A 24,111-nucleotide genomic window follows, 5' to 3' on the forward strand; every position below is an offset into this window, starting at 1 on the left:
ATGATACATATTGAATACGATAAAAATATTCGAAATTTATTTTTTTTTAATTAATAATTTAGATAGGATATTCAACTATCATTAAAATGTAATAAAATATTTAATGATCTATCGTTTATCTATCGTTAGACTAAATTGAATCGATTTTAATAGTTGCAGTATAAAATTAAATCGACTTTATGAATTTAAAGAGTTGATTAGTTTTTTTGTATATTGAGAATATATTATTTATTTTAAAGTAAAATATTTATTTTAAAGTAAAATTAGAATTAGTGTCAAAATTTACTAAAAATCATTAATTTTAAATTGATTACTTTCAAATAAAATTGATAATATTTAAAAGAAAGGTCACAGTTATAATAAATAATTAAAAAACTATTTATGGATAATTATAGGATCAAAATAGCGTTAAGAAAAGCATAAAAACAGTAATGGTATTATGGTATGAATATCATAGTTCGCTTTAAAATCAATTTGAGCGCGATAAGCGCACGTGTAATACGTTCTTTTATAATTTGTGAAACAGTTTGAGCGCCTCCTGGCGACGAGGGTAACGGGTGACGGATGACGGGTGACGGGTAGCGGTGCTCGGATTTGCTCGGAATATCTTCGGTACGGCGCGCGGAAGAATGTTCTTCTGGACCAAGTGAGTGCGCGAGTGCTCAGAAGTACGAAAACTTTTGCGGTGCATATCAATTGCAAGCTCTTTTTACCGTGGGACATATGTGTTAAACTGTTCTTTTAATTTTCATCGCAATACCAGACAGTGATTTGGCAATCCAATGATTTGTTTTTTCTTCAAAACGTTTAATTAACCGGGACTGACGTGTTCACCAAAAACTTTACGTATTTATTGTCGGTATTTATAAGACGATACCTGTCAGAATTCTGCGACGACGGCGACGACGACGACATCGACGTCGAAATACGGTTACATCTTTCATTACGGATGATCAAACAACAATACCTGTCAAGGTAAGGTGGTTCATGAGGTGCGTTTAATGCATAAGAAAATCTCGATGAATCTTATATCGCTGTCACCGTCGTCACCGCTGCTACCGTCGTCACCGCTGCCACCGTCGTCGTCGCCGTCGTCATCGTCATCGTCATCGTTACCGTCGTCGTCGTCGTCGTCGTCGTCGTCGTCGTCGTTATTATTATTGCTGGTGCCATTGCTGTCGTTAACGTCGTTATTACCCTCATCGTTTTGTCCTTTATTACCGTTATCATCGACGTCGTTTTCGTTATAGCCATTGACATCATTGTCATTGTTACTGTGGCTATCAACGTCTTTGTGCTTGTTATTGTTGTCATTGATACAATCAGCCTGCATTGCTTGCTTCTTTATTAGTGCATTCGTGCTAAGAAATAATATTGTCTCTATACCAAATTACTCGCAGTATCCTTCAGGCAGGATGGCGGGTAATAAGACAGCAGGTAGTGTCGTGCAATTTAGACCTATTGAAGTGTCTCAACAATTACAAGAGGGAGAAAAATTCATCAAATGGGATGAGGTATGAGTTATATACCAAATTATTATTATAGCAGAATATTTTAGATGGTATTAAATTTTAAGTAACAAGCTATGTTGTTGTATGTGCATGATGATTAGTTTTATTCATATTTCTATGTAGGATTCTGGTATAGCAACTCCAGTAACATTGAGAGTCGATAAATTTGGATTTTACCTGCATTGGGTGGATCAACATAATGAAATGGAAATGTTGGATATTGCTGTAATAAGAGATACTAGAACTGGAAAATATGCTAAAGTACCAAAGGTATTAAATTATTTTTTTTGTTTTTTTCAGTATAATATAATTGTATTTGAATTTTTCATTGTAAAATTTAGATGAGTTTATTATTGTTAATATCATAGAAAAGAATAAACTTAGTTAAACGTTCTATTAGTTGTATTAATGTGTATTAGGTGTAAATATTTGGAAATGAAGATGTTCTTTTTTATAATTATATCATTCTTTTGCGTGGTTGCTAATGACGCACAGCACCACCACATGATAATTATTGACAAATCTATAAATAGAATATTACCTACTTTATGTCCTCAATGTAGTTCATTTTTTTCAGTCACACCTATCTTTGTACACAATGGAAATATTCTTAGTTGTATAGGAAGCAGAGCAGTTCTTATCTGTTTCATTTTCCTATAAATCAATAATCATTTTGTAAAGTAACATTGTAGTTCCAATCTATACTAGTAGCTTATTATAATATAAGTTATAGTTACTTCCATTACACGAATAAATTAATTTCATATGAATAAATATTACTGATATCTCTATATTAAAATCATATTTTGTCATCTTTTTTAAAATAAGAAATGCTTTTTCAGGATCCCAAATTGAGATATCTTGTGACAATGGGTTCTCAAGATTCTTTAGAAGAGAAAACAGTAACAATTTGTTATGGATCTGATTTTGTCAATATGAATTTTATTAACTTCTGTACAACACGTGCAGAAGTTGCAAAACATTGGACAGAAGAAATTTTTCAGCTTGCATATAATCTATCTCTATTAAACATCAGTACAACTATGTTTTTGCAGAAAGCACATACCAAACTTACACTTGCAGCTGATAAATCAGGAAAAATACCTGTTAAGAAGTGAGTAAATTTGTATAAATTTAATTTGTATCTATATATGAATATATGTAAATTAAACATGAATACATAAATAAATTTCTATATTATTATTTAGTATTATAAGAATGTTTACGCAAAACAAAGAAGATCGTAAACGAGTCGAAAAAGCACTTGATATTTCTGGTTTTCCATCTGGAAAAGTGAGTTGTAACATTTGTGCATTTGTAAAAATGACATTCTTGTTATTATAAAAATTACCTTTTTTTTTTTATTTTAGAATGATGTGATATCGTTACAAAAATTTCAATTTGAAGATTTTTTCAACTTTTATAAATCTCTTACTCAACGATCGGATGTTGAAAAAGTTTTCGAACGCATCGTAGGCAATAATAAGCGTAGGCTAATGTCTGTAACTCAATTTGTTGATTTTTTGAATAAAACTCAAAGAGATCCCCGTTTAAACGAAATATTGTATCCTTATGCAAATGAAGCGAGAGCGAAGGATATTATAAGTCAATATGAACCAAATAAATATAATGCAAATCGGGGTCAGCTAAGTTTCGATGGATTTTTGAGATATTTGATGAGTGAGGATAACCCAATCGTGGCTTTATCGAAACTTGAATTATCAGATGACATGGACCAACCGCTTGCGCATTACTTTATAAATTCTAGTCACAATACATACTTAACAGGTACATCACTTTTATGATTTTCTATTTTTAATTGATTATGCAATTTGTTTTTGTATTTTTAAATATATATTTGTATTTTTAAATATATATTTAGGACATCAACTTACTGGAAAAAGTTCCGTCGAAATATATCGTCAATGTCTGCTTGCTGGTTGCCGATGTGTAGAATTGGACTTTTGGAATGGAAAATTTGAAGAACCTGTCATTGTTCACGGGTATTTTTATTTTATAATAAAATAATTAATTATATTAAAAATTATGTATTCTGCCTGCTTCTTTAGAAATATTTTCTAGATATACATTTGTACCTGAAATATATGCACGAGATGTGATTGAAGCAATTGCTGAAAGTGCTTTTAAAACATCAGAATATCCTGTTATTCTTAGTTTTGAAAATCATTGCAATCCAAGACAGCAAGCTAAGATAGCTCAATATTGTAGAGAATTATTTGGAGAAATGTTATTGGATGCTCCTCTTGAATCTCATAAGGTATTTTTGATATGTTTATATTTATAACATTTTATTTTTAATCTCATTTCTTTAATATATTTTACTTAGTTGGAACCAGGACAAGAATTACCACCTCCATCTTTATTAAAACGCAAGATTATAATTAAAAATAAAAAAAAGCATCATCATCATCATAAAAAACATAAAAAAAAGCAACAGACACCGGCAACAGAATTTGAAGAGGAAGCACGAGAAAATGAAGATAATGGAGTAACAAATCAAGTTGCGGAGGGAGAAAATGGACCGCCGCCAGATATTGTTTCTCATGCTGAAGCAGTTGATAATAATGGTCAACAGATCGGAAATGGAGATATTTCACATCCTCCGATGTTACAGCAAAGACAAAGTAGCAAGGATAGTACTCAGGATGATGAAGGTTAGCAAAAAATTACATAATTGTGTATTAAAAATATATTTAGAGAAAAATTTATTATTTTTAGATGAAGAAGAAGAATCGACTACAGAAGAGGATGAATCAAATGTGGAGGATATTAAATTAAGAATGGTTGATAAAGTGCCTGCACCTGATAAAGTAGCACCTAACGCCAAAGAAACAGAAGCTGGAGCAGAAATTTCAGCTTTAGTTAATTATGTGCAACCTGTTCATTTTAACAGTTTTGAATCAGCTGAAAGTATGCATTAATATATCAATATCAATTATTAAATTTATTTTTTTTATTTATAATTATTTGATGAAAATTATTTGATTTTTACAGAAAAAAATCGAATGTATGAAATGTCATCATTTGATGAAAAACAAGCTACAACACTTTTAAAAGAAAGACCATTAGAATTTGTAAATTATAATAAGCATCAATTATCAAGAGTATATCCAGCAGGTACACGTTTCGATTCTAGTAATTTCATGCCTCAAGTCTTTTGGAATGCAGGTTGTCAGCTGGTTGCATTAAATTATCAAACTCTTGGTATGTATTTTAAATTTATTTTATATTGATTCTGAAATTTACTTAATATTCAATATTTTTTTGCATTAGATCTTGCGATGCAATTAAATTTGGGAATTTTTGAATATAATCAACGTTGTGGTTATCTCTTGAAACCAGAATTCATGAGACGAAAGGATCAACGATTAGATCCTTTTGCGGAATCGACAGTAGATGGTATTATAGCGGGAACGGTTCATATACACGTAATATCAGCTCAATTTTTAACAGACAAAAGAGTGGGTACTTATATAGAAGTAGATATGTATGGTTTACCAGCAGATACAGTGAGAAAAAAATTTCGCACAAAAATTGTTCCGAACAATGGAATCAATCCTGTTTACGATGAGGAACCTTTTATATTTAAAAAAGTGAGAATTCATATTTTTATATAGTTGATAGCATATATTTTGTAACTATTATCTATCTATATGTGATAAAACTTTATATATTTATTAGGTAGTTTTGCCTGAACTTGCTTCAATTAGAATTGCTGCATATGAAGAATCAGGACGTTTAATTGGTCATAGAGTGCTACCCGTAGTTGGATTATGTCCAGGTTATCGACATGTTGCTCTTAGAACAGAATGTGGTCAACCATTATCATTAGCAAATTTATTTTTACATGTAATTGTAAAAGATTATGTCCCAGATGGATTGAGCGAACTTGCTGAAGCTTTAGCAAATCCAATTAAATATCAAAGTGAAACAGAAAAAAGAGAAAAACAGTTGTCAGTTCTTACAGACGGTTCAGAAGATCCATCAGAGGAAATTAATGTAAGATTTGAAACGTTAGAAATTTACTTATTACTAACTCATTAATTTACTAACAAATGCATACTAACATCTTCTAGGATAAACCCAAAGTTGGTGAAGGAGCAAGTTCTTCTAAACCAACAGTAAGTTCATCGGTTAAAAAATTTCAATATAGATATATAAATATATTTATATATATTTTTAAATATATTGTCCTAGGAGGAAACAATCAAAACGAAAAGATTACAATCTGTGGGTGAATTATCACCACTTGTACCACCACCTACAAATATTCATGGTAGGCCATCTATTGCTGGGATAAATATGTCTGATACACAAGATAACGAGGATGGAACTCCTACATCTACAGTTCAAGTCGTTGATGCTTCTACAAATAAAAGTTCAGTCAATATCAGTGGTAGTATGTATTAATTATTTATTATGTATTATTTGGATTGCATAATTAGTTTTTTTATGTTATAGTGAGCGATGAAATAGTGGCCGAATCTTTAGAAAAATTAATGGAAAATAAACTTGTTCGAGAAAAGAAAATAGAGCTCGAGAAGAAGCTTGAATCATTGCGAAAAAAGCATGAAAAAGAAAAATTAAGGATGCAAACGCAAAAAGGATCCATCGATGGTGAAAAGCATAAATCGAAATTCTATGTGAGCCATAAATTAGTGAAACGGTTGTCAAGTAGAAATATGTAAGTTGTTGATTTTCACAAATATATTATAACATAATTATATATAATTATAACATAATTATGTATATGATTATATGTATATCTTTATATTCTTTATATTCTTTATATATAGATTTTCAAGTGAAGTAGGATTGAGTACATTAGCTTTAGCAGAAACGTCAGAATGCACAGATATTGAAAACCGTGAAGGAAATGGTGGAACTCCAAAAGGACTACCTAGAAGTCAGAGTGAACGTTTGTTAGCCGTATGTAAAGCTCATGTACAACAAGAACGAGAACTTCAGGAAAAATACTATGAAAATTTATTTGCAACTTTGGAAAAAGTAATGAAAACTTCTCAGTCCAATCAATTAAAAACATTGAGAGTACTTTTAGAGCGAGAAACTGCCGATGTTATGAGAAAACTTCAAGCTACAAGACATGGAGAAGTATGTTTTTTATATTATTCCTATTTTAGAATATATTTTTAATTATGTATGAGTAATTATGAGTTATAATAAGAAATATTTATTTAACTATAGGTGAAACAACTAGCAAAAGTGCATAAAGATAAAGCTGAATTAGATCGTATGAAGAGGGAGGTTGCAAAATCAACTGTTGAAAAAGGTGTAAATGAATGTACACGATTAACAAAAATTTACGAGAAAAAAAGAGCAGAACTCGAACGACAGCATGAAGAAGTTCGACAAAGATTAGAAGCAGAAAGAGCAAAGGTATGAATCTTATATTATTTTAGAATTATCAATTTTTTTTGTATAATATAGTAATTTTTCAATATAATATGCGATGGATTTTTCTTTATATTTCAGGTTAAAGCTACTCTAATGGCAGAATATAGTAGTCGATGTAGTAAATATGAGAGTGGAGAGTTATCTTTGTCGCCATCCGGCGGAACTGGTATGCCGGAATCACTTAGTGGAAATACATATTGACTGATATAGTTTATAATTTAATATCGATATCTTATGGTAATATGATTTGGAGTAAAACAAATTCAAGGCAGTAAACTATTTCTGCCAAAAATGTGTATCCATTTGGAAAGTTGATAGTAATGGATTATGTGTTGCTTCTCCACAACAAAAGAGAGTCACAGTGGCGGTGTAATGATAAGTAATTCATAAAATCTACGCAGTTACCTGTGTTTTAACTAAAATAATTTTATTCACTATCAAAAATGTCTTTTTTGCAAAATATAATGCAGCATTTATGAAGTGATGTATAATTTCGAGAAATAGAATGTCATCAAATATAATTATTATATACACAAAGCATTTGATAAATGTTTTGTGTGTATCGAATCTCTTTTAAAAAGACTTAAATGATCTGATAAGCAACTGATTATTACAGATAAGTGCGTTCGAATATATGAATTTTATCGTATGAACCTTTATGATATTTTCTATTTATTCAAAGTTCTTATTTCTTGAAAGATTAGTAACATATGTTGGTCAAATACATATGTTTAATCGATTGATTCTCTCCGCATGCGGGAACACCATTTTGATCTCAACATGGAAAGTAACATTGAAACTATGCGTTTGAAAAGATAGAAAATGAGTTTTCCTCTTTTTTTTCTACTTTGATTTGATGTTACTTACGCACAGTATTAAACGCACTCTTCTCATTACATTCGAGACCATCGCCGCCAATGTCGAGATTCTAAAAAATTCCGTTTTAAAAGTCAATGAAATTTTGGAAATTGAGAATAAAGAATATGTAGGCGAGGTACACGATTCTAAATAAGAATAATGTTTCTAAGTGCTACTATTTAATCTTGTTATTATATGTATAAGATGTTATTTAATTAACAAGTCGATGCTAAATCGCGTTTCAGGATACTCGGGTTGTTTATAATATGAAAAAAATATGATTGCTATATCGGTCGAATTTTGCTGGACTCGAAATGTAACGATGAAGGAAGTACTCGTTAACGAGAATAAAATTTTTTTGGCCTAGAATAAGGAATGCGGAAAGTTTATGATTCGAATGGGCGTATGCGTGATTTGATATATTTTTGACTGAAAGTACTCCGTATAAAGACATTTTTTGAATAGTCCGTATCGTGAATGATAAAGTGACTGTATTGTATAAAGAAAGAGTATATAGAAAATCCAAAAAAAAAAAAAACTAAGAAGAAAAAAACGGAAATTAAATATTAATACGAACGTTTCTAGCGTTTTTGTACCGCGCGGCTATTTTGAGGCCGGGGCGAAACGATTGGGGCGAGCCTCTTTTAGGAAGACAATCAAAAATGTTACATCGTAACATTGTCCTTGTTGTTTCTAATTGTACGATATTTTAAGTAACTCGATATTACACATACATACATATATATATATATATATATATATATATATATGTTTATACATATATGTTTATACATATGTGTTTATACATATATGTATATATATACATATATCTTAATATATATACATATATATACATATATATATATATATATATATATATATATATTCTTAATAGTTATTATAAATTTAGGTTTAAAAATCATACATTTACGCATTGTAAATCTTTCTCGTGTGATTCATCCTATTAATTTATTTCGTAAACAATCGTTGAGATACGCCGGAAGTATCGAGAATCGCGAGCTTTTACAAAACGTATTTTATTGATGATTCGTGCTCACCACTGATATATCATATTACGATATGCAATATGTGTATATATACACATACGCACACAAATATACGTACATCATATACATACATGCATGTACGTAAGTAAAGCGTAATCATGGTCAATGTGAATAAAAAAAAAAAGGAGTACCTTTGCGATTATAATACTATCGTCATTTATGTTGTGCCGAGGGGTTACGAGCGGATCAATCCCTTCGATTTGGAGACTGAACTCGATCCTAAATCGTTGATAAACTATTGTTTATTGTTTATCATTTTTATCACCATTTTTATCACTTTATTTATTTAACAAGATGTCTTTTATATAACGATGTACGATTTTCTGTGTGTCTTATAAAAATATTATTGAGAATAATGAACGTTCGCATAATTTGTTGGCATTTAGATTTATTTTATTTCAAACCGATTTTGCGAAATTAGATTAAACGTGTTGCATACTTCTATTTTATTCATTCATTTTACGTAATTTTATATGCAAAGATAATTTAGAAGTAATAATTTTTCTGAAATTTTTTTATTGTACTTGCAATTTGGATAAGTCGATGCAACCAACGATGTATGGATTGAGTATATATTGTTTTCTCAAGATATAGAATTTTCTGGTAATATATGCGAGTGATTTTAATTAGTCGATTGAAAGAGAATATGCGTGCGATTATGAAGATATACCAACGATAGCGAAAATTGCAAGATTGTTCTATATAAATATGCAGAGAATGCATCTTAAATCTCTCGAATTTCATAATAACCGAATATTTAATTTATACACAAAATATTGCATTTTTGTTATCGTAGGATGAATATTTAAATTGTATGTTGCATATCTGGCTGAAAGGGATCAGTTTAGTATTAAATAGTTAAGCATGTCCATTTAAACGTTAACTTTAGACATTCATCCGAATGAAAACGATCGTACACGACAAGTTACCATTTCTTTAAGTTTATGCTGATTTATCGTGATTGCATTTCTCGACAAGTTACCATCTTTCCTCATCTAAGAGGAGAAGGAAAAGAAAGATTGTATGTTGCGGTGGACTCGATTGATGAGAACATTTAACTCGGGAGAGAAACAGTGATAATCTATTAAAAGATGAAATAATGTAAGTGTAAGCGAATATAATTTAATTAAGTAGCGGTAGCCTTTGGACTACCTATAGCGTTCCGACACGAAAGAAATCAATAGTACATTATGCTAAGTCGTACAAGATTATCGGAAGTTTATATATATTAATATATATATATACATACACATATATGTAATGTTCGTATATATACATTATACATGTGTCGATGTTTTTCCGATCGTTTAGTCGCAACGATGCACGTCTTTCGCATCGCTGATTTTTGCGATACCAAACGGGTTCAATAGGGCGGGGGAAGAAGAGGTGGGAAGGTGCACCTGGAGATTCTCGCGATTCAATGGAAAGCACAATATTCGATAGATTGTCAACAAAGATATAGAGATATCGTGGCGATGCGTGGACGTGAATTTCTTTAAACGCTTGTATAGTCGATAGCGAAACGTTTTACGTATAATCGAATCGTGAAGAATCTGTTCCTCGATTATAAGCGTACCGCGAGTCGTGCGAAATCATTTCGATTATTCGTACTTACAGTTTCGCCGCAAACATTCTGGTCTCGCGCTTACCGTTGATATTTTCTTAAGGCGTGAGTTGATGTGCAAAAATTCTCCGAGATACAATATCGAGTCAGGTTCGACTCGCGCGATGCATTTCCTTCGAATATATATATATATTTTTTCTCCGCGCTCCATACTATACAGATGTCGCGTAATTCGCTTGGGACGAACGTCTTTTCGTCCTCTTCCTATATTCCTGTAATATGCATAATACGTACATATATTCATGTCTTCGAAAAATCATCTGAATATATGCGTTTGCTAACATACGTGTGTTCGAACATTATGTATATTACACACGTAATATATAACTATAAGAAAGAACTAGATTACGAGGACAAATATTATATTAATGTTGATATATATTATGTGTTGTTGCTGTTGATGTTATTAATAAGTAGAATAGCGAAAAGGTGGCAGTACTAGTATAGTCGTTGTTCATAGATTTAATGCGAGACTAATTTTGTGTTATTCGTGTGCGATAACGTTGTCGCGTAACCTACGTTAAAAAGAAATCGCGAAACTTGCTGAATCGTATCGGACGTCGTATAACGGCCACGATTGATCGAGTAATACTCTTTATCAAGATTTCGATTAAAAGAGACGCGACAACGGATACGGATCATACGTAGATACACATTGCAAATGTAAATTGTAAGTAATATTGAAACGGCCTATCAAGGATCGTGGAGATTTGGCGTCGCTCACGTTCCTTTCGAAATCAATTTCCTCTCGAAAGGTAATCGATTTTTTTTTCCCGCGAATTTCGCTGATACTGTCCAGACGTCTCGCGCGAATAAACAAAATTTCTATCACGCCCAATCTTTTTCTATGATACCGTATAATTATTCGGCTTCCGCACAACAAAGATCTCATGTAAAACAACGATTCTTCGTACCTGACTCGATTCTTCTATCGGTCTGATGTTTTCCCGTGGTGAATGGTTTATTCTAGAGAAATGTAAGGCGAGGCGTGAAATACAAGCAAATATGGGAGAACGGGATGCTTTTTGACCGCGTTCAAATATCAATCTTCGAAAACAAGCCATTCTTTTTAGATCGTCAAATTTGTCAATTCTTCGATGCTTCGAATGCTCTTCGATGTTCAATGTGATTTTTCATTCTATCGAGCTGATTCGTCCTTACAATTTTCTCAATGGTTATTTTATCGTTCACACGGTCTTTTTCTTAATTATCGAGTAAAGTGTTTCTATTGTCATACGCATAGATGATTAATCTTGCCAAACATTATTATATCTTGTCAGAATTATTCTTGCCTTCCATTTTAAAACGATTTAGAGCGTAGTTGGATGCGAGGACACGGAGCAACGCGATCATCACGGCATCATAACGATTAGCTTTGTATGTTTGAAACAGTTGAGTTGACCGATATTTTACTCTCATTTACCGGTTATCCTTTGGAAAGCTATTCGAGCTAAATTTATTGTTCCCTTCGTATCGCGTAAGAAGCAGCGGTATCGATCGCCGCGGAATATTTACGGACGATTAATAACGCTCGATCCGTTTGCGGTGTGGAGGCATAACCGCGTTTTTCTTCCGCAAATTAGAACGACAGCTTGTGTGTCGCGCGCAGTTTGTTTTCCCTCGTGGTTGCTCTCCATGCCGCGGTACGGTCGATTCCTTTCGTCGAGCGTCACGCAACATACCGAGAAAATGAAGGGTTTCGGTCGTCCACGAGTTATTTCCTCGCCTTTTCCTCGGTTATTGTTAATTGGCCGTGCGTACCTATTAACCGTAATTTACGAGTCGTTTCCACATTAGACCGGCCAGGGGAGGATTATTCGTTGTAACGTTCTCAAGATTTTATCCCGATACATATTTTAAGCTACTTTATACAGTCGCCGCGCGTTAATTGATTTAACGCAGCAATTTAATTTTTTACGAAAATTCGATTTTTCGCAGTATTTTGTAACAACATACGCATCGACACGAAGCAATTGCGATCAAACCGTTATTTCGCTTTTAAAATTCTTAGATGAGCATGGGATTGGATCGGATGTGAGTAATTTTGCCCGACGTTTAGCGGATCGGTTTTCTATCTAGATTTTGAATCTCTTCACCTCGGAGCTCAATGTATTTCTTGATTATGAAAGTATTCGGTGTTCAATCGTAAATAGAAAATCCATTAAGCCGTATCGATTCTGAGTTTCGACTCTGATTTACTCGTGCCTTGCCCTCGGCCATTCTTCGCCATATATACGTATACATTTCCGTATCCGACGTTCCATGATATTCTCTTACGGCTGCTATCGCATCTGAACGATCAGGCTCGAATTCTGCCATGCTCGTACAAGTATCACGCGTTATCTACTTGATTTCCTTTAATGGTACGTGTAATATCTCGTAAAGATACATTTAACTGGCGTTTTTTTTAGGGAATTGGCACGCGAGAAAATCAGAAAACAGCTTTGAATCTGACTGTTCGAATCGGACGTTGCAGATAGGACGTGGCAATCATCGATTCGGCTACGAATACGATCTCTGATCGATGGCTGGCTGTACAATACCTACGCGAAATATCCGTGCGTAGGTATTGATCCATGGAACGCGAGATACAACGTGCGGTGTTGATTCGCATCGGACGTGTTCCGTTGTCTTCGCTTCTTTGCGCAATTATCCGTGTTCTGTGTTCGTCTCTCACGATGTATCGATGTATCCTCCCCCGCGATTTATTGATATCATTATCGGGAGATTCGCTTGGCGCGACTTCGTTCGTTGACCTTCCAAGCCAGTCCTCCGTTTTCGCTAGTTGTTCACGCGTCGATCGACCACGTCGTCGGGGGGTGAAAATTCGCGCAGATCTTCCGTAACGATAAGAATTTTTTGAGCCGTTTTTTACACACGTACGTATATACGTTTCAACCTTTCTGTCGAATAGCGCGCGCCATCATCGCCGCGAGTTTACCGATTAACGTTCCCCCTTCGGACTGTTTTCCTATATTTCGGGATATTTTTCGATTTCGACGCATTTACATTGTTTCTCGCTTGAATAATAAGTCCATGTTCTAGATAGTATATGCGATATAGGAACAACGTGGTAGGCAAGCTGCACGTTGAAACTTTGTGCGTGATCCGTGACAGTTCAGTTTTTTGGGATGTGATATGGGGAAAGTTGAAGGGAAGAGTAATCGCGAAACGTACTAGTATCTCGAGTCGCTTCCATTTAGAGTTTCGGTACCGTTCTTCTCGGGAGAAACGAGTATAAATATATACACGCGAATTTTCGCCAATCGCGGAAGCACAAAGTGATGAAAGTTTCGTCGGAACTCGAGGAAACGTGTAATGTACCGAAACGCGTCGATGTCGACGGTTTCTCAACCGATTTATAAACTTGGGTGTATTTTTTAGAAAGAAGCATTAGTAAAAATTGTTACTCCCTCTATGGATATCGTAAGCACACAGTAAAAGAAGAAAAAAAAAAACAAAAATAATAAAAAATCCACTTATACCCGTACGACGATATATATATATATACATACACACACACACACACACACACACACACACACACACATATATATATATATATATATATATATGAGTTTTAACGATATTCTATAAATGGCTGTACCGTATTGTAAAATCAAAGATATAGCGTACAATAAATAAAGTTTAGTGTTGTAGAAATGATGACATGATACTCCATTATTCAATTATTTTATTTTCCTTTTCAAATGTTCCCCTGCCTGTTTAATGACAAATTTATATGATCATTACAAAAAAAAATAAAGTTACAAGAGAATTAACATGTTTTACATTAAAAAAATGAAGTTATAAGAGAATTAATATGTTTCATTGATGACAATCAATATGATAATATACTTATTCTATTCCATTTTTATGAGACGTGACTGAGAATAACACGTTTTGAATGAATTTTTCAACATACAGGCTTTCTTATATACGTTACAAAAATCTGATATCTGTCCAATATATTGTATTCTTGTTCACCGTTCTCGTTCTTGTTCAAAAATTGAATTTTCATGTTCACTACTTCGCGCGTTATTTCATCCTCGAACTCCTTTTTAAGAGTATTGGGAATTCGTGATATGAAGGGATTAATAGCAATTATATGATCTGCAATAATAATTTCAATATTCAATATTTTTGTCTCGTCGTTAATCTTAGATTGTTAGGTTGTTCAATTTTTTTTTTTTTTAAATTATATAAATATACGTATTATATATGAATTACTTTTCATGATTTCGGAATTCTTGAAAACGTAGGTCTTTTCTCTTTCGCTGCAATGCAGAATCTCGAAACCTGTGGTTTCCAGTATTTTTCTTAGATTTATCCGGCGATCTTTACATTCATGGAAAACAGGTATGTAACGTTCTGTGTCCTTTGACAAGATCGATTCAAGCGTGATTAATTGAAAATCGATCTATTATCGACGATCGATTGTATTTTATATTAAACGTATTACCTGCATATATGGTCTATATCGAGGATTCGCGTACAATTTTTTGTAGACGTCGAAACCCTCGTTCCACGAAAGTAACATAAACAATCCTTTTCCTCCTGGCCGCAGCAATTTGTAAATATTGTCGAATGCTTTCCTGATGAATTCGATCGTGCGAGACATTATTAAATTCCACCATTCGATAAAATTAAATAAAGACAAATTAAATTAAAGCAGAGGAAGATGAAATCGTAGAAGAATACCGAAAGTTTTGGCACCAGTGAAGGCAATAAAAGGACAATACGTTGTTAAATTGATCGAATGTGTCTTTGGGCAAATCCATGGTCTCGATGTCCAGCAACTGGAATGATAAGCGTTCGTCGTCGTGATACATCTTTTTCGCATATTCGATCATCGGTTTCGATATATCCATCCCTAACAAAACATATTAACGAATGATATTTCGATTTTTCGATCGTTCTTTTCTTAATTTCCCTTACCGACTAGTTTAGCTTCCGGTGACAAGTTTGGTAAGATCAGTTCTTTGGTAACTATTCCAGGTCCGCAACCTATGTCCAAGCATTTCCCTTTCATCTCGGACATCTCTTGCGCGAATTCCTCGATAATGTGTGCTGCGTCACGGTATTGTATCGTGCTGGCTTTCACGTATTCCTCGACATCCGAGAACATCTTGAAACGTGATTTTTATTTCGCTGCAGATATAAATTTCTGAGATAATATGATTCTAAATTTCTAAACAAACAACGATTTAAGAAATAATCTTTAATTTACGAACGATATCTTTTACCCGGAATAATATGGGCGAGAAGAGATTCTAAATGGAGGAAGCGAATAAGATGTATTAGAAAGAAAAATATAATTTCAGCGCACGAGTCAAAATGAATGATATGATATGAATCGACTCGATGCACTATCGACTCTTCTACTGCTCACTATTCAATCCGACTTTGGTATTTATATTCGGTGACTCGTACAAATAGCTTTCTTCATACTATTCCCACCTCTCAACTTTATTTTTTTTCTTCTTCTTCTTTCCTTCACTCCGCTTCCCATCCGTTTTTTCTTTTCTTCTTTCTCTTGTTCTCGACTCCTCCCCTCCCTCCCTCTTCATACTTACCTCAATATCCGAATTCTTCGTCTGCTTTGCTATCGAAAGACCGGGGCTAGAGCTCGTACAACAATGGTCACGTTTTAAAGTTCAACGACCCCTTTCACGATCATCTTTCGAATGTTTTTAAGAACACATCCATTTCCTTGTTTCGAACAACTATTTTATATCAACAGTTTTATTGCCCGATTTTACACATATCTTTGGATCGTTAGGTGGATTCACAATTCGGTAATAAAATATTTCTCTAAAAATATTTATCACTCGCGCCTTTCTTGATATCTCTTCTTATCGAGAAAAAAACGTTGAATTTTTATCATTTCGATGCACGTGAAGCATAGCCGAATATATATAATATGGCGAAATTTGATAGGAAAGATTCGCGTCCCTTTCGCATTGGGCGAAATAAGCTGGTTCCAAGACGAAAGGGGAGAGTAGTCGTAGCCGGTTTTTCGTAGCCGTCTAAGCACGGTATCGTCCGATTTTTACCGAACACTCACGAATCTCTAAACAAGCTCGATCCGTGTACAGTTTAATGAAACATGTGGAATTGGATAGAATTGTTTATGGATAAATTTCGAATAAATTTTTCAAGTTGAATCGATGCTTTGAATAATTTTCAAATAAAAAATTTCGTATCGAATTACCAATTTAGAAATTCTAGAAGATCCGAAATTCTTAATAATTGATGTTATTTCCGTTTTAATAATTTCGATATAAATTACTCTTTCTATTGATTTAATACTTAAAATGCAATTTTTAATTTCGATCGTTTACATTAGCATACAATATACAACTCATTTAAATTTAGAAACTCATTTAAAAAAACTTAAATTCATTATTTTTATTAATTTGTTTTCATTATAATAAAAAACTCATCGTTCATTTTTGATAATTTATACGTACATATATTTAGTACACATATAACATAGCGATATTTATAACGATTTATTTTAAGATATATTGTTAAAAAAAAAAGAAAAGAAAAAATCAAGATTACGAAAGAAATGAAACAATTAGCAAATGACAACATTAGCATTATCAAACGAATAAAGATAAATAAATGAAAGTCTTAATATTTTATAAATCTCATTATATTTTTCTAATCGAAATATAAACAGGAAATTTATCTACTAGATTAATAATAATAATAAATTTAATATTTATGTTAATGAATATTTTAGACGCACGTGTTCGCACAAAAGAAGAGATAATATTTTTAAATGACACATAAATTGGGAAGAAAAAAATATAAAATGATCATGCATCGTGTTTCGTCATCGTTAAATTATATCTTTAAAATTATATCTTATCGATGGATTATTATATAAGATTTCATTATATACTTGAATCGTAACAATCTCTTATTCTTATCTTATTCTTATTCTTATTATTATTATAAAGAATCTTAATTTAAAGATCTTAAGATTAAGATCCATCGCATCGAAAATAACAGATTTCAATTCGAATCAAATTTGTGAACCAGGCAACATCTGTTCGCACCTATATCCGTTCGTACGAATATTTGTCCGATTGTCCCTACTGAATGTCATCTCGTTTCCTTTCGTCGATTAAGAAATTGAACCGTGGTTATTTTTTCGCAGAGCAAACATTGTATTATTCGCTCGATTAAAAGCCACCCTCGTTGATGGTTCCCGCCATGCGTGTTTCGCTACGTGTCGTCGTTATTTTTATAGTTCGGTTCCCGCGATCCTGCACCCTTTCTCTCCACCGAGGGTAATAATTGATAAATTAAACCGGGAGCGAGTTTCTTCCAATCGATTACAGGGATTCGGGCTTATCTTCCGTTTGCCACTTATTTGCACTCTCGGCCGCTCTCGGTATCCACCTATTTGCATACGCTTGGACCCTAAACATAACTTGGACCCTCTCGAGATGTTGGATTAGGTTTCCTCGTTAGACCAAGGTGTCGTGCTAAACAATTTTCCTTTATTCTAAATAACATCCGTGAGTTTCTTTTTTTCTTTTTTTCGAGAAGTTAACGCGCGCAATGCGTCCTGTCTCTTTCTTCTTTATTTTGGAAACGATAGAAGAGAGGATTGCAGGAAGAGGAGCAATTGCGGAATCGTCGCTTGTTCGCGATTTCGTTCCAATTCTATTCTTCTTGATAGATTATCGGGTTAGAAAAGACGGAAAATGGAGAGAATAACGGCGCAGTATGGCTGTTAGGATAGGATGCGCAAGAGGCTCGGGGGCAGTAGGACGAGGTGGAAAAGGAAGATGGATGCGAAACCCGCGAGGCAATGATAGATAGAGACCACCTCTTGCTCGCGACCTCTTTCACCTTTTCTTTCAAAGTGTTCTATCAGCACCGTACTACTACTACTACTATTACTACTACTACTACTACTACTACTACTACTACTACCAGTATTACTCTCTTACGTAAGATTCGAGGATTTTCTCATCTTCCGCGAAAGGAACGTTTTTCCTTTCGGAGGGCGGATAGAGGGGAAAAACGAAAAAGAAAAAGAAGGGAGGAACGCTTGCTCCTTTTTCCCCCCATCCTTCTTTCCCCGTGGCCGTCTCTTTGCCTAAATCCTCGTCTAAGTTCGCGTGTATCGAATGAAAGAGGCGGAGGAGAGAGAACGAACGGCTTTGATAAATGACTGACGCGGAAAAAAATCCGTGTCGATACGTCTTGCTCGAGAAGATGCGAGTTGGTGGATAAGGGAGGAAGAGAGGAGAGAAAGGAGGATAAATCGGGAGTGGAAGGGGATTTTCAAGAGATGGTAAAGCCATATCCGATTTTCGATTCGATTTCTACATTTTCGAATAATAATTTCGAATAATAACATTATTGTTTTAAGACAGAGAGAAAGAGAGAAAAAAAGGGGACTCTACTCTAAACGATTTCTCGAACGATCGTTGAATGTCGTGGACGATTGTCCATGGATCGATTGGTCCTCTCGCGGATGCGTGCTTTATCGGAAAACACTGAGTGAGATATATGGACAGATTATACGAGATGGCGTTTCAGAGTCGAACAGGCCGCTATTCTCCGCTCCGTCAATTATGCTAATTTCGATTGCCGCGAGATTAATGGAAGAAGGCGGCGTCCCTTTCTCGTTCGTTCTTGGTTTCTCGAAGCCTCGACGTCGGAGACCCGACGTTCCTTCCGCATTCGGTCGACCGTGCATAACGCACACTTTCGACTATCGACGATACGAATCCACGCCTTCCGTTAATTTTGTGAACGCGAGCCATCCACCCGTCCACTTATTCACCCATCCTCTCGTCCACCCATTAGAATCATAGACGAAAGGGGGAGGGGACGGCGATGAATATTTTCGGTCGCGCGCGTAACGTAAGCGTTACACGCGCTGCATTTAGATTCTCCGCGGGTTGAGGAGAGACGGGACAGGAAAAAACGAAGAAAAAAGAAAGAGAAAGGAATCAGGTTGACGACATCCGCATTAATAATACATGATACGTTCGATACCTACGAGCGACACCTCTTGCCCTCCCGCGACTTCTCTACACTTACGTTCGCGCGTTGACACGGCTGACCTCTCTCTCTCTGTCTCTCTCTCTCTCTTCTTCTCTGACTTTGCTATTGTTCGATGGCGCATTGTCGGCGACCAAGACCTCTCGATTCTTCGTGGACACCTCCTCTTCGAAATTTCACCTCGATCGACCTAGCCGAGTCTCTTCAGCCACGAGAGAAAGAATAAGAATAATCTCGAGCAAGGAGCGAGATAGGACGATCGCGGAGAGAGAGAGAGAGAGAGAGAGAGAGAGAGGAGAGGATCTCTTTTCTTCTTTTTCATTTTACGAATGGAAGACGACGATACCGTTCGATATCGAATTTTCGAGAGAAACGAAAAAAAAGGTTGGGTTTCGGTGGTTAAAAGGGATCGGAGAGGGGAGGAGTACAGCATCCCTTGATCGTGCGCGCGAAAATATTAAGGGACAAATGGCGCGCCCGTTCTATGCACGCTTCCTCCTCTCCTTCGAAGAAAGTATGAAAATCCATACAGTCGCTCGGAGAAAATATCCGTCATTTAAAATGGATGGATTTAGGTGGATATAAAAGTGAGGGGTGGAAGAAACCGGTGGCTGTGCGAGGGAGGCCCTCAGGAGGGCGGGAGGTTAGGGGGGAGGTGAGGTTGGAGGCGACTACTGTGAAAGTCGGTAGCGTCGGTGGAGGTGGAGGTGGAGACGGAGATGGTGGCGGTGGCAGCGGTGATGGTAGTGGTTGCCGGTGGTGTTGGAGATTTAAGGGAGACATTTTAAATGGATGGTTCTCTCGCAGAACCCGTCTGCCCCTGGTATTATCCAATACCGTGCCTCGTCTCGCGACCCCGTGTCGCTTCGCTCGGAATTCGCGACCGTCCGAACGGAGGAATTGCGAGAAAGAATTATGTCCCTCCCGAGTTATTTCTGTCGTCGCCTCGATCCCCGCGTCTTTGTATTCGCGAATTTTGTGTTCGCGCGAAAAGAAAGAAGCCAGCTTTTCCGTCCACGGAAAGTAAAGTTTCTCGATCTTCGGTGAAAGTTTCGTAGAAATGAAAACTCGCGACGTTAAATCGCGAGAAGGATGTAAGATTATCTCCTTCGTTCGTAACGATCGTATCGCCGTTCGGAATAAAAATACCTATGCCCGTTTCTCTATGCCTTTAAAGACCGCGCGGCTTGTACACGTTGGCGTATACAGCTTTGTATTTCGTACGAAGATAGTGCTACATCTCTTTAAGAAGACTCTGTTTCAGGATCGATAGAGAACGCAATCGCATTCAACACTTCCGACATCTTTCGGCATCTACCTATTTTCGCGTTAAAAAAAAAAATCGATCCATGAAATTTTCCTTCAATCGTGTCTCTTTCTCCTTCTATTCGAGATGATTTTATTTGTTATATCTCGAGGATCCTTCGAAATAGATTTTTAGACGGGCGAACTCGTTGCAATCTCGAAGCTTTATCGTCCCGATATTAATGGCCACCGTTTCTCCGCCAATCACGGATACCACGGTTAAGCCCCATTGTATCGCGATTATTCATCCACCCTTCTTCTAGTCCGAATTGTATCGCGGCGATACCACTTCGATACTTGACGCCGCCTCGCCCGTTCAATACGATACGATACGAATCGAGCGCGTATGCACTTATCCGTATCACGAATCACGAATCCTCCCTTCTCCTTTCCCTCCTTTCCGAGGAGGACTCCGCTTCGCGAGGAGGCAGGCGAAACGAACGAAAGAACGTTTTCCGCTTTCCGGTGGAAGCAGGAAAACGGGGATCGTCCAATGAAACCGAGGCCCCTGTCTCGCGGCCAATCGTCGAGTTTCCAGCATTCGAATGTGACTGTGAACAGGTGTGGCGAAAGGGAGCAATGGGAGAGAGAGGGAAGAGACGGTGTGGAAAGAGAAGAAGCTGGCTTCCCCCCTTTGGCGAGGGGGTGGATATAAAGCGCGCGGAGATGAGCAGGCGAAACCGGGAGCAGTCCTGCGCGATCGGGAGTTTCCCGAATTCGTTTCACGGACCGGAAGTCGGGATCGTATTTGCGCTTTCCATTGGGTTTCCGAGTGTCGTTGGGGCCAATGGCACGACGAATGCCGACTGTCGGTGCCGCGATGCGGATTCTAGAGGGGTTGGTTACGCCCCACGCTCTACCTATACATCGAATGAAACGGCTAGATAGAGGAACGGAGGAACGGAGAAAGCGGGAGAGAGTGTGCCGCTTCCGACGAGCCGACAGAGAGAGAGAGAGAGAGAGAAAGGAACGGGCGAGATTTCCCTCTTCCCGCCGACCTCCATCCCTCTTCCATTCCCTCTTCCATTCCCGTTTCACTATCTCCGTATTTGCGAGGGAAAGAGGGAGTTTCTCCCTCTCGGAGTCTTTGTCCGTGTGCTTGCACGTGGATGTATACGGACGTCTGTGCGCCGTGAAGAGGTCGAGAGAGGAGAGGACCGGGGAGGAGGAAAACGAAGACGGGGACAGGCGAAGGGGGAGGGGCGCGGAGGAGGAAGGGGAGGGGGAGGGGGAGGGAGGGAAATGGCGATGTGGACGAAGACGAGGACGAGGACCAGGACGAGGAGGAGAGGGCGAGGGCCGCCTTGCTTCGATCCGAGAAAGAGACACGGATAGAGAGTCGGAGTGAGTCCTGGCTTCGATCCCACAAGGAGGTAGACACTCGGTAGCACTTAAACTCTCCTCCTCCTCCTCCTCCTCCTCCTTCTCCTCCTCCTCCTCCCTCCCCGCTCGCCTCTTTTCCCTCCGCCGTGCAATCTGCCTTCCACTACTACCCTCTCTACTACTTTATCCGTACCATCCCTCTTGGTCGCGGCTGCTATCTCCTCCTCGCTCCTCGCTCCGCTCTTCTCTCTCTTTCTCTCTCTTCTCTCGTTCTTCTTTTTTTTTTTCATTCCGTTTCTCTTTTTCTTCTTCTTCTTCTTCTTCTTCTTCTTCTTTTTCTCACTCTTTCGGCGATGGAGGGAATATTTTTGAAACGCGTTAGAAGAGTGATCAGATCAAATTCGAAGAGGCGAAGTTTAATTAATTAACGTTGTTCGAATTCGAAACGGCGATGTCGATTCGATGATGGAAAGTACGTTCTCGCGCGGATTTTTAGAAGCGGTGGGAACAGGAGAGGCGCGATTAAAGCTCGTTCGTTACGGTTAATCGCGTGGGCCGTTTATTTTTATAAGTCAAGGTTACCGTAACACCTGTACGCGTCTCCGGCCACGGGAATCGAGAGGAGTTCGGGGGTTGACATTTTACTCGCTCTCCTATAACCGGAGGGCTCGTACGGCGCGTCGTTAAAAACGAGCTAATTGGTTTCATCAAAGCGCTCTTCGTGTCGCCGTGGCGGGGAAACGAGCGGCGCGCCGGTTTGAGTGCCGGTTGATTTTTCGCCCCGTATACCGGTAATCTTCGTTGAGACGTCTTTATAAAATCGCAGCGCGGGCCGCGGAAACGGCGGGCAAAAGTGTCGGGACCAAAGCGTCAAACGTCCTTTCATTCTTTCGCGCTATTTACCCGCATATTCCGTAAAGCCAATTCAGTTTAATCGAATTTCAAATTACGCGGTTCCCGCCGCTATTTTTCTTCCGAAGCACGGGACACCAAGTTCGGAGCGCGTTTTCCCTCCATCCCCCCTCTTTCTTCGCTCGTCCATCGAGACCGATCCCCGTCTCGTTTCCCCCCTTTTTTTCACTCTTTCTCTTCCCTCCTTTTTTCCTTTAATCTTTCTCGCCTCGACGTTCTTCCAACTAACGATGGAGAAAGAACCGAGGGCGCGAGGGCAAGCGTGGGTTAAAACCCTTTAGTCTAGACCGCAGGATCGGTCGGTTGGCTGTCGGTTGGGGAGTTTTCCGTTCGGCACCACTTAACGGCAAAGCCGGAGAAAAGAACTTGTCACCCTTCCCCCCCTGCCCCTTGAGCTTTCCACGAGAAGCAGCTTGGTCTTATCGTCTATCAGAGGTAAAAAGAAAAAAAAAAGAATAGAAAAAAAACAGGGGGAAAAAAAGAATACGGCTTCGCTTCGAAAAACAGAAATCCGTCCTTTGATTTTCGTGACAAAGTTAATTTTCCGTTTATCGTTCGGGCAAAAAGGGTACCAAAACGCGATTCGTAATTAATAAAACGAAAAGGAAAAAAAAGAAAAAAATAGATAAGACGGACCAGTTTGTGGATCAGTTTGCCACGGTAGCCACGATCATTGGGTGAAACGATGGCGTCGCGGCGGAACTCGTCTCGGGGGGGGAGGGAGGGGTGGCGGAAAAGACGGAGAAGCGGAATAAGAGGAATAAAAGGAAGGGGATCTTGAAAGTGGTCTCTCCCTCCTCTTCCCCTTAGCTGGCAATGACAGATACAAATAAACGATCCAGCGGTTTCGCGCAAGCGCGTTTCCAGAATCTACCGTTCTCTCCACCACCACCATCACCACCACTACCGCGTTCTCGCCACTACTACTACAGACATCGCTACCACCACCTCCCCCTCCCTCCCCCTCCCTCCTCTTTCGTTCTGCCAGCCTGGCGGAAGCGGAGGTAGGCAACGGGTACCCCGACACATCCACCACCAC

General features: G+C 37.4%; 2 protein-coding genes across 8 annotated transcripts; one reads left to right on the forward strand and one right to left on the reverse strand.

The window, feature by feature from the left end:
* The first annotated feature begins 481 nt into the window (after positions 1-481).
* Positions 482-14,155, forward strand: LOC122720056 (1-phosphatidylinositol 4,5-bisphosphate phosphodiesterase classes I and II). 6 transcript variants are annotated; one of them, XM_043946487.1, is made up of 19 exons: positions 482-975; positions 1,401-1,514; positions 1,635-1,781; positions 2,354-2,625; positions 2,720-2,804; positions 2,882-3,299; positions 3,394-3,514; positions 3,594-3,789; positions 3,859-4,186; positions 4,230-4,442; positions 4,527-4,736; positions 4,806-5,125; positions 5,214-5,531; positions 5,609-5,653; positions 5,730-5,931; positions 5,994-6,216; positions 6,329-6,644; positions 6,738-6,929; positions 7,026-14,155. In XM_043946487.1, the coding sequence occupies exons 2-19, from the start codon at positions 1,416-1,418 to the stop codon at positions 7,146-7,148; spliced, it is 3,828 nt and encodes a 1,275-aa protein (XP_043802422.1). In that variant the 5' UTR covers positions 482-975; positions 1,401-1,415; the 3' UTR covers positions 7,149-14,155. The 6 variants fall into 6 exon arrangements, with proteins under 6 accessions (XP_043802422.1, XP_043802424.1, XP_043802425.1 ...); XM_043946489.1 differs by having other exon boundaries at positions 482-855; XM_043946490.1 differs by having other exon boundaries at positions 482-646.
* A 56-nt stretch (positions 14,156-14,211) lies between these two features.
* Positions 14,212-15,863, reverse strand: LOC122719902 (juvenile hormone acid O-methyltransferase). 2 transcript variants are annotated; one of them, XM_043946150.1, is made up of 6 exons: positions 15,731-15,863; positions 15,435-15,647; positions 15,198-15,369; positions 14,959-15,091; positions 14,727-14,874; positions 14,212-14,609 (listed from the first exon to the last, which is right to left on the reverse strand). In XM_043946150.1, exons 2-6 carry the CDS (start codon positions 15,622-15,624, stop codon positions 14,413-14,415), a joined length of 840 nt encoding a protein of 279 aa, XP_043802085.1. In that variant the 5' UTR covers positions 15,625-15,647; positions 15,731-15,863; the 3' UTR covers positions 14,212-14,412. The 2 variants fall into 2 exon arrangements, with proteins under 2 accessions (XP_043802085.1, XP_043802086.1); XM_043946151.1 differs by having other exon boundaries at positions 15,743-15,857.
* Positions 15,864-24,111: the final 8,248 nt, after the last annotated feature.

This window comes from Apis laboriosa, unplaced genomic scaffold, assembly GCF_014066325.1.
Source record: "Apis laboriosa isolate Shangri-la unplaced genomic scaffold, ASM1406632v1 scaffold9_cov152, whole genome shotgun sequence".
Taxonomy (NCBI): domain Eukaryota; kingdom Metazoa; phylum Arthropoda; class Insecta; order Hymenoptera; family Apidae; genus Apis; species Apis laboriosa.

Excerpts from the sequence above, each read along its gene's own strand:
- LOC122720056 (XM_043946487.1), top strand. The coding sequence starts at position 1,416 with ATGGCGGGTAATAAGACAGCAGGTAGTGTCGTGCAATTTAGACCTATT. Across the intron at positions 4,737-4,805 it reads ATTAAATTATCAAACTCTTG|ATCTTGCGATGCAATTAAAT; the intron begins GTATGTATTTTA and ends TTTTTGCATTAG. Across the intron at positions 5,532-5,608 it reads ATCCATCAGAGGAAATTAAT|GATAAACCCAAAGTTGGTGA; the intron begins GTAAGATTTGAA and ends AACATCTTCTAG.
- LOC122719902 (XM_043946150.1), bottom strand. The coding sequence starts at position 15,624 with ATGTTCTCGGATGTCGAGGAATACGTGAAAGCCAGCACGATACAATAC. Across the intron at positions 15,092-15,197 it reads CACTGGTGCCAAAACTTTCG|GAAAGCATTCGACAATATTT; the intron begins GTATTCTTCTAC and ends CGAATTCATCAG. Across the intron at positions 14,875-14,958 it reads GATATAGACCATATATGCAG|GACACAGAACGTTACATACC; the intron begins GTAATACGTTTA and ends ATCTTGTCAAAG.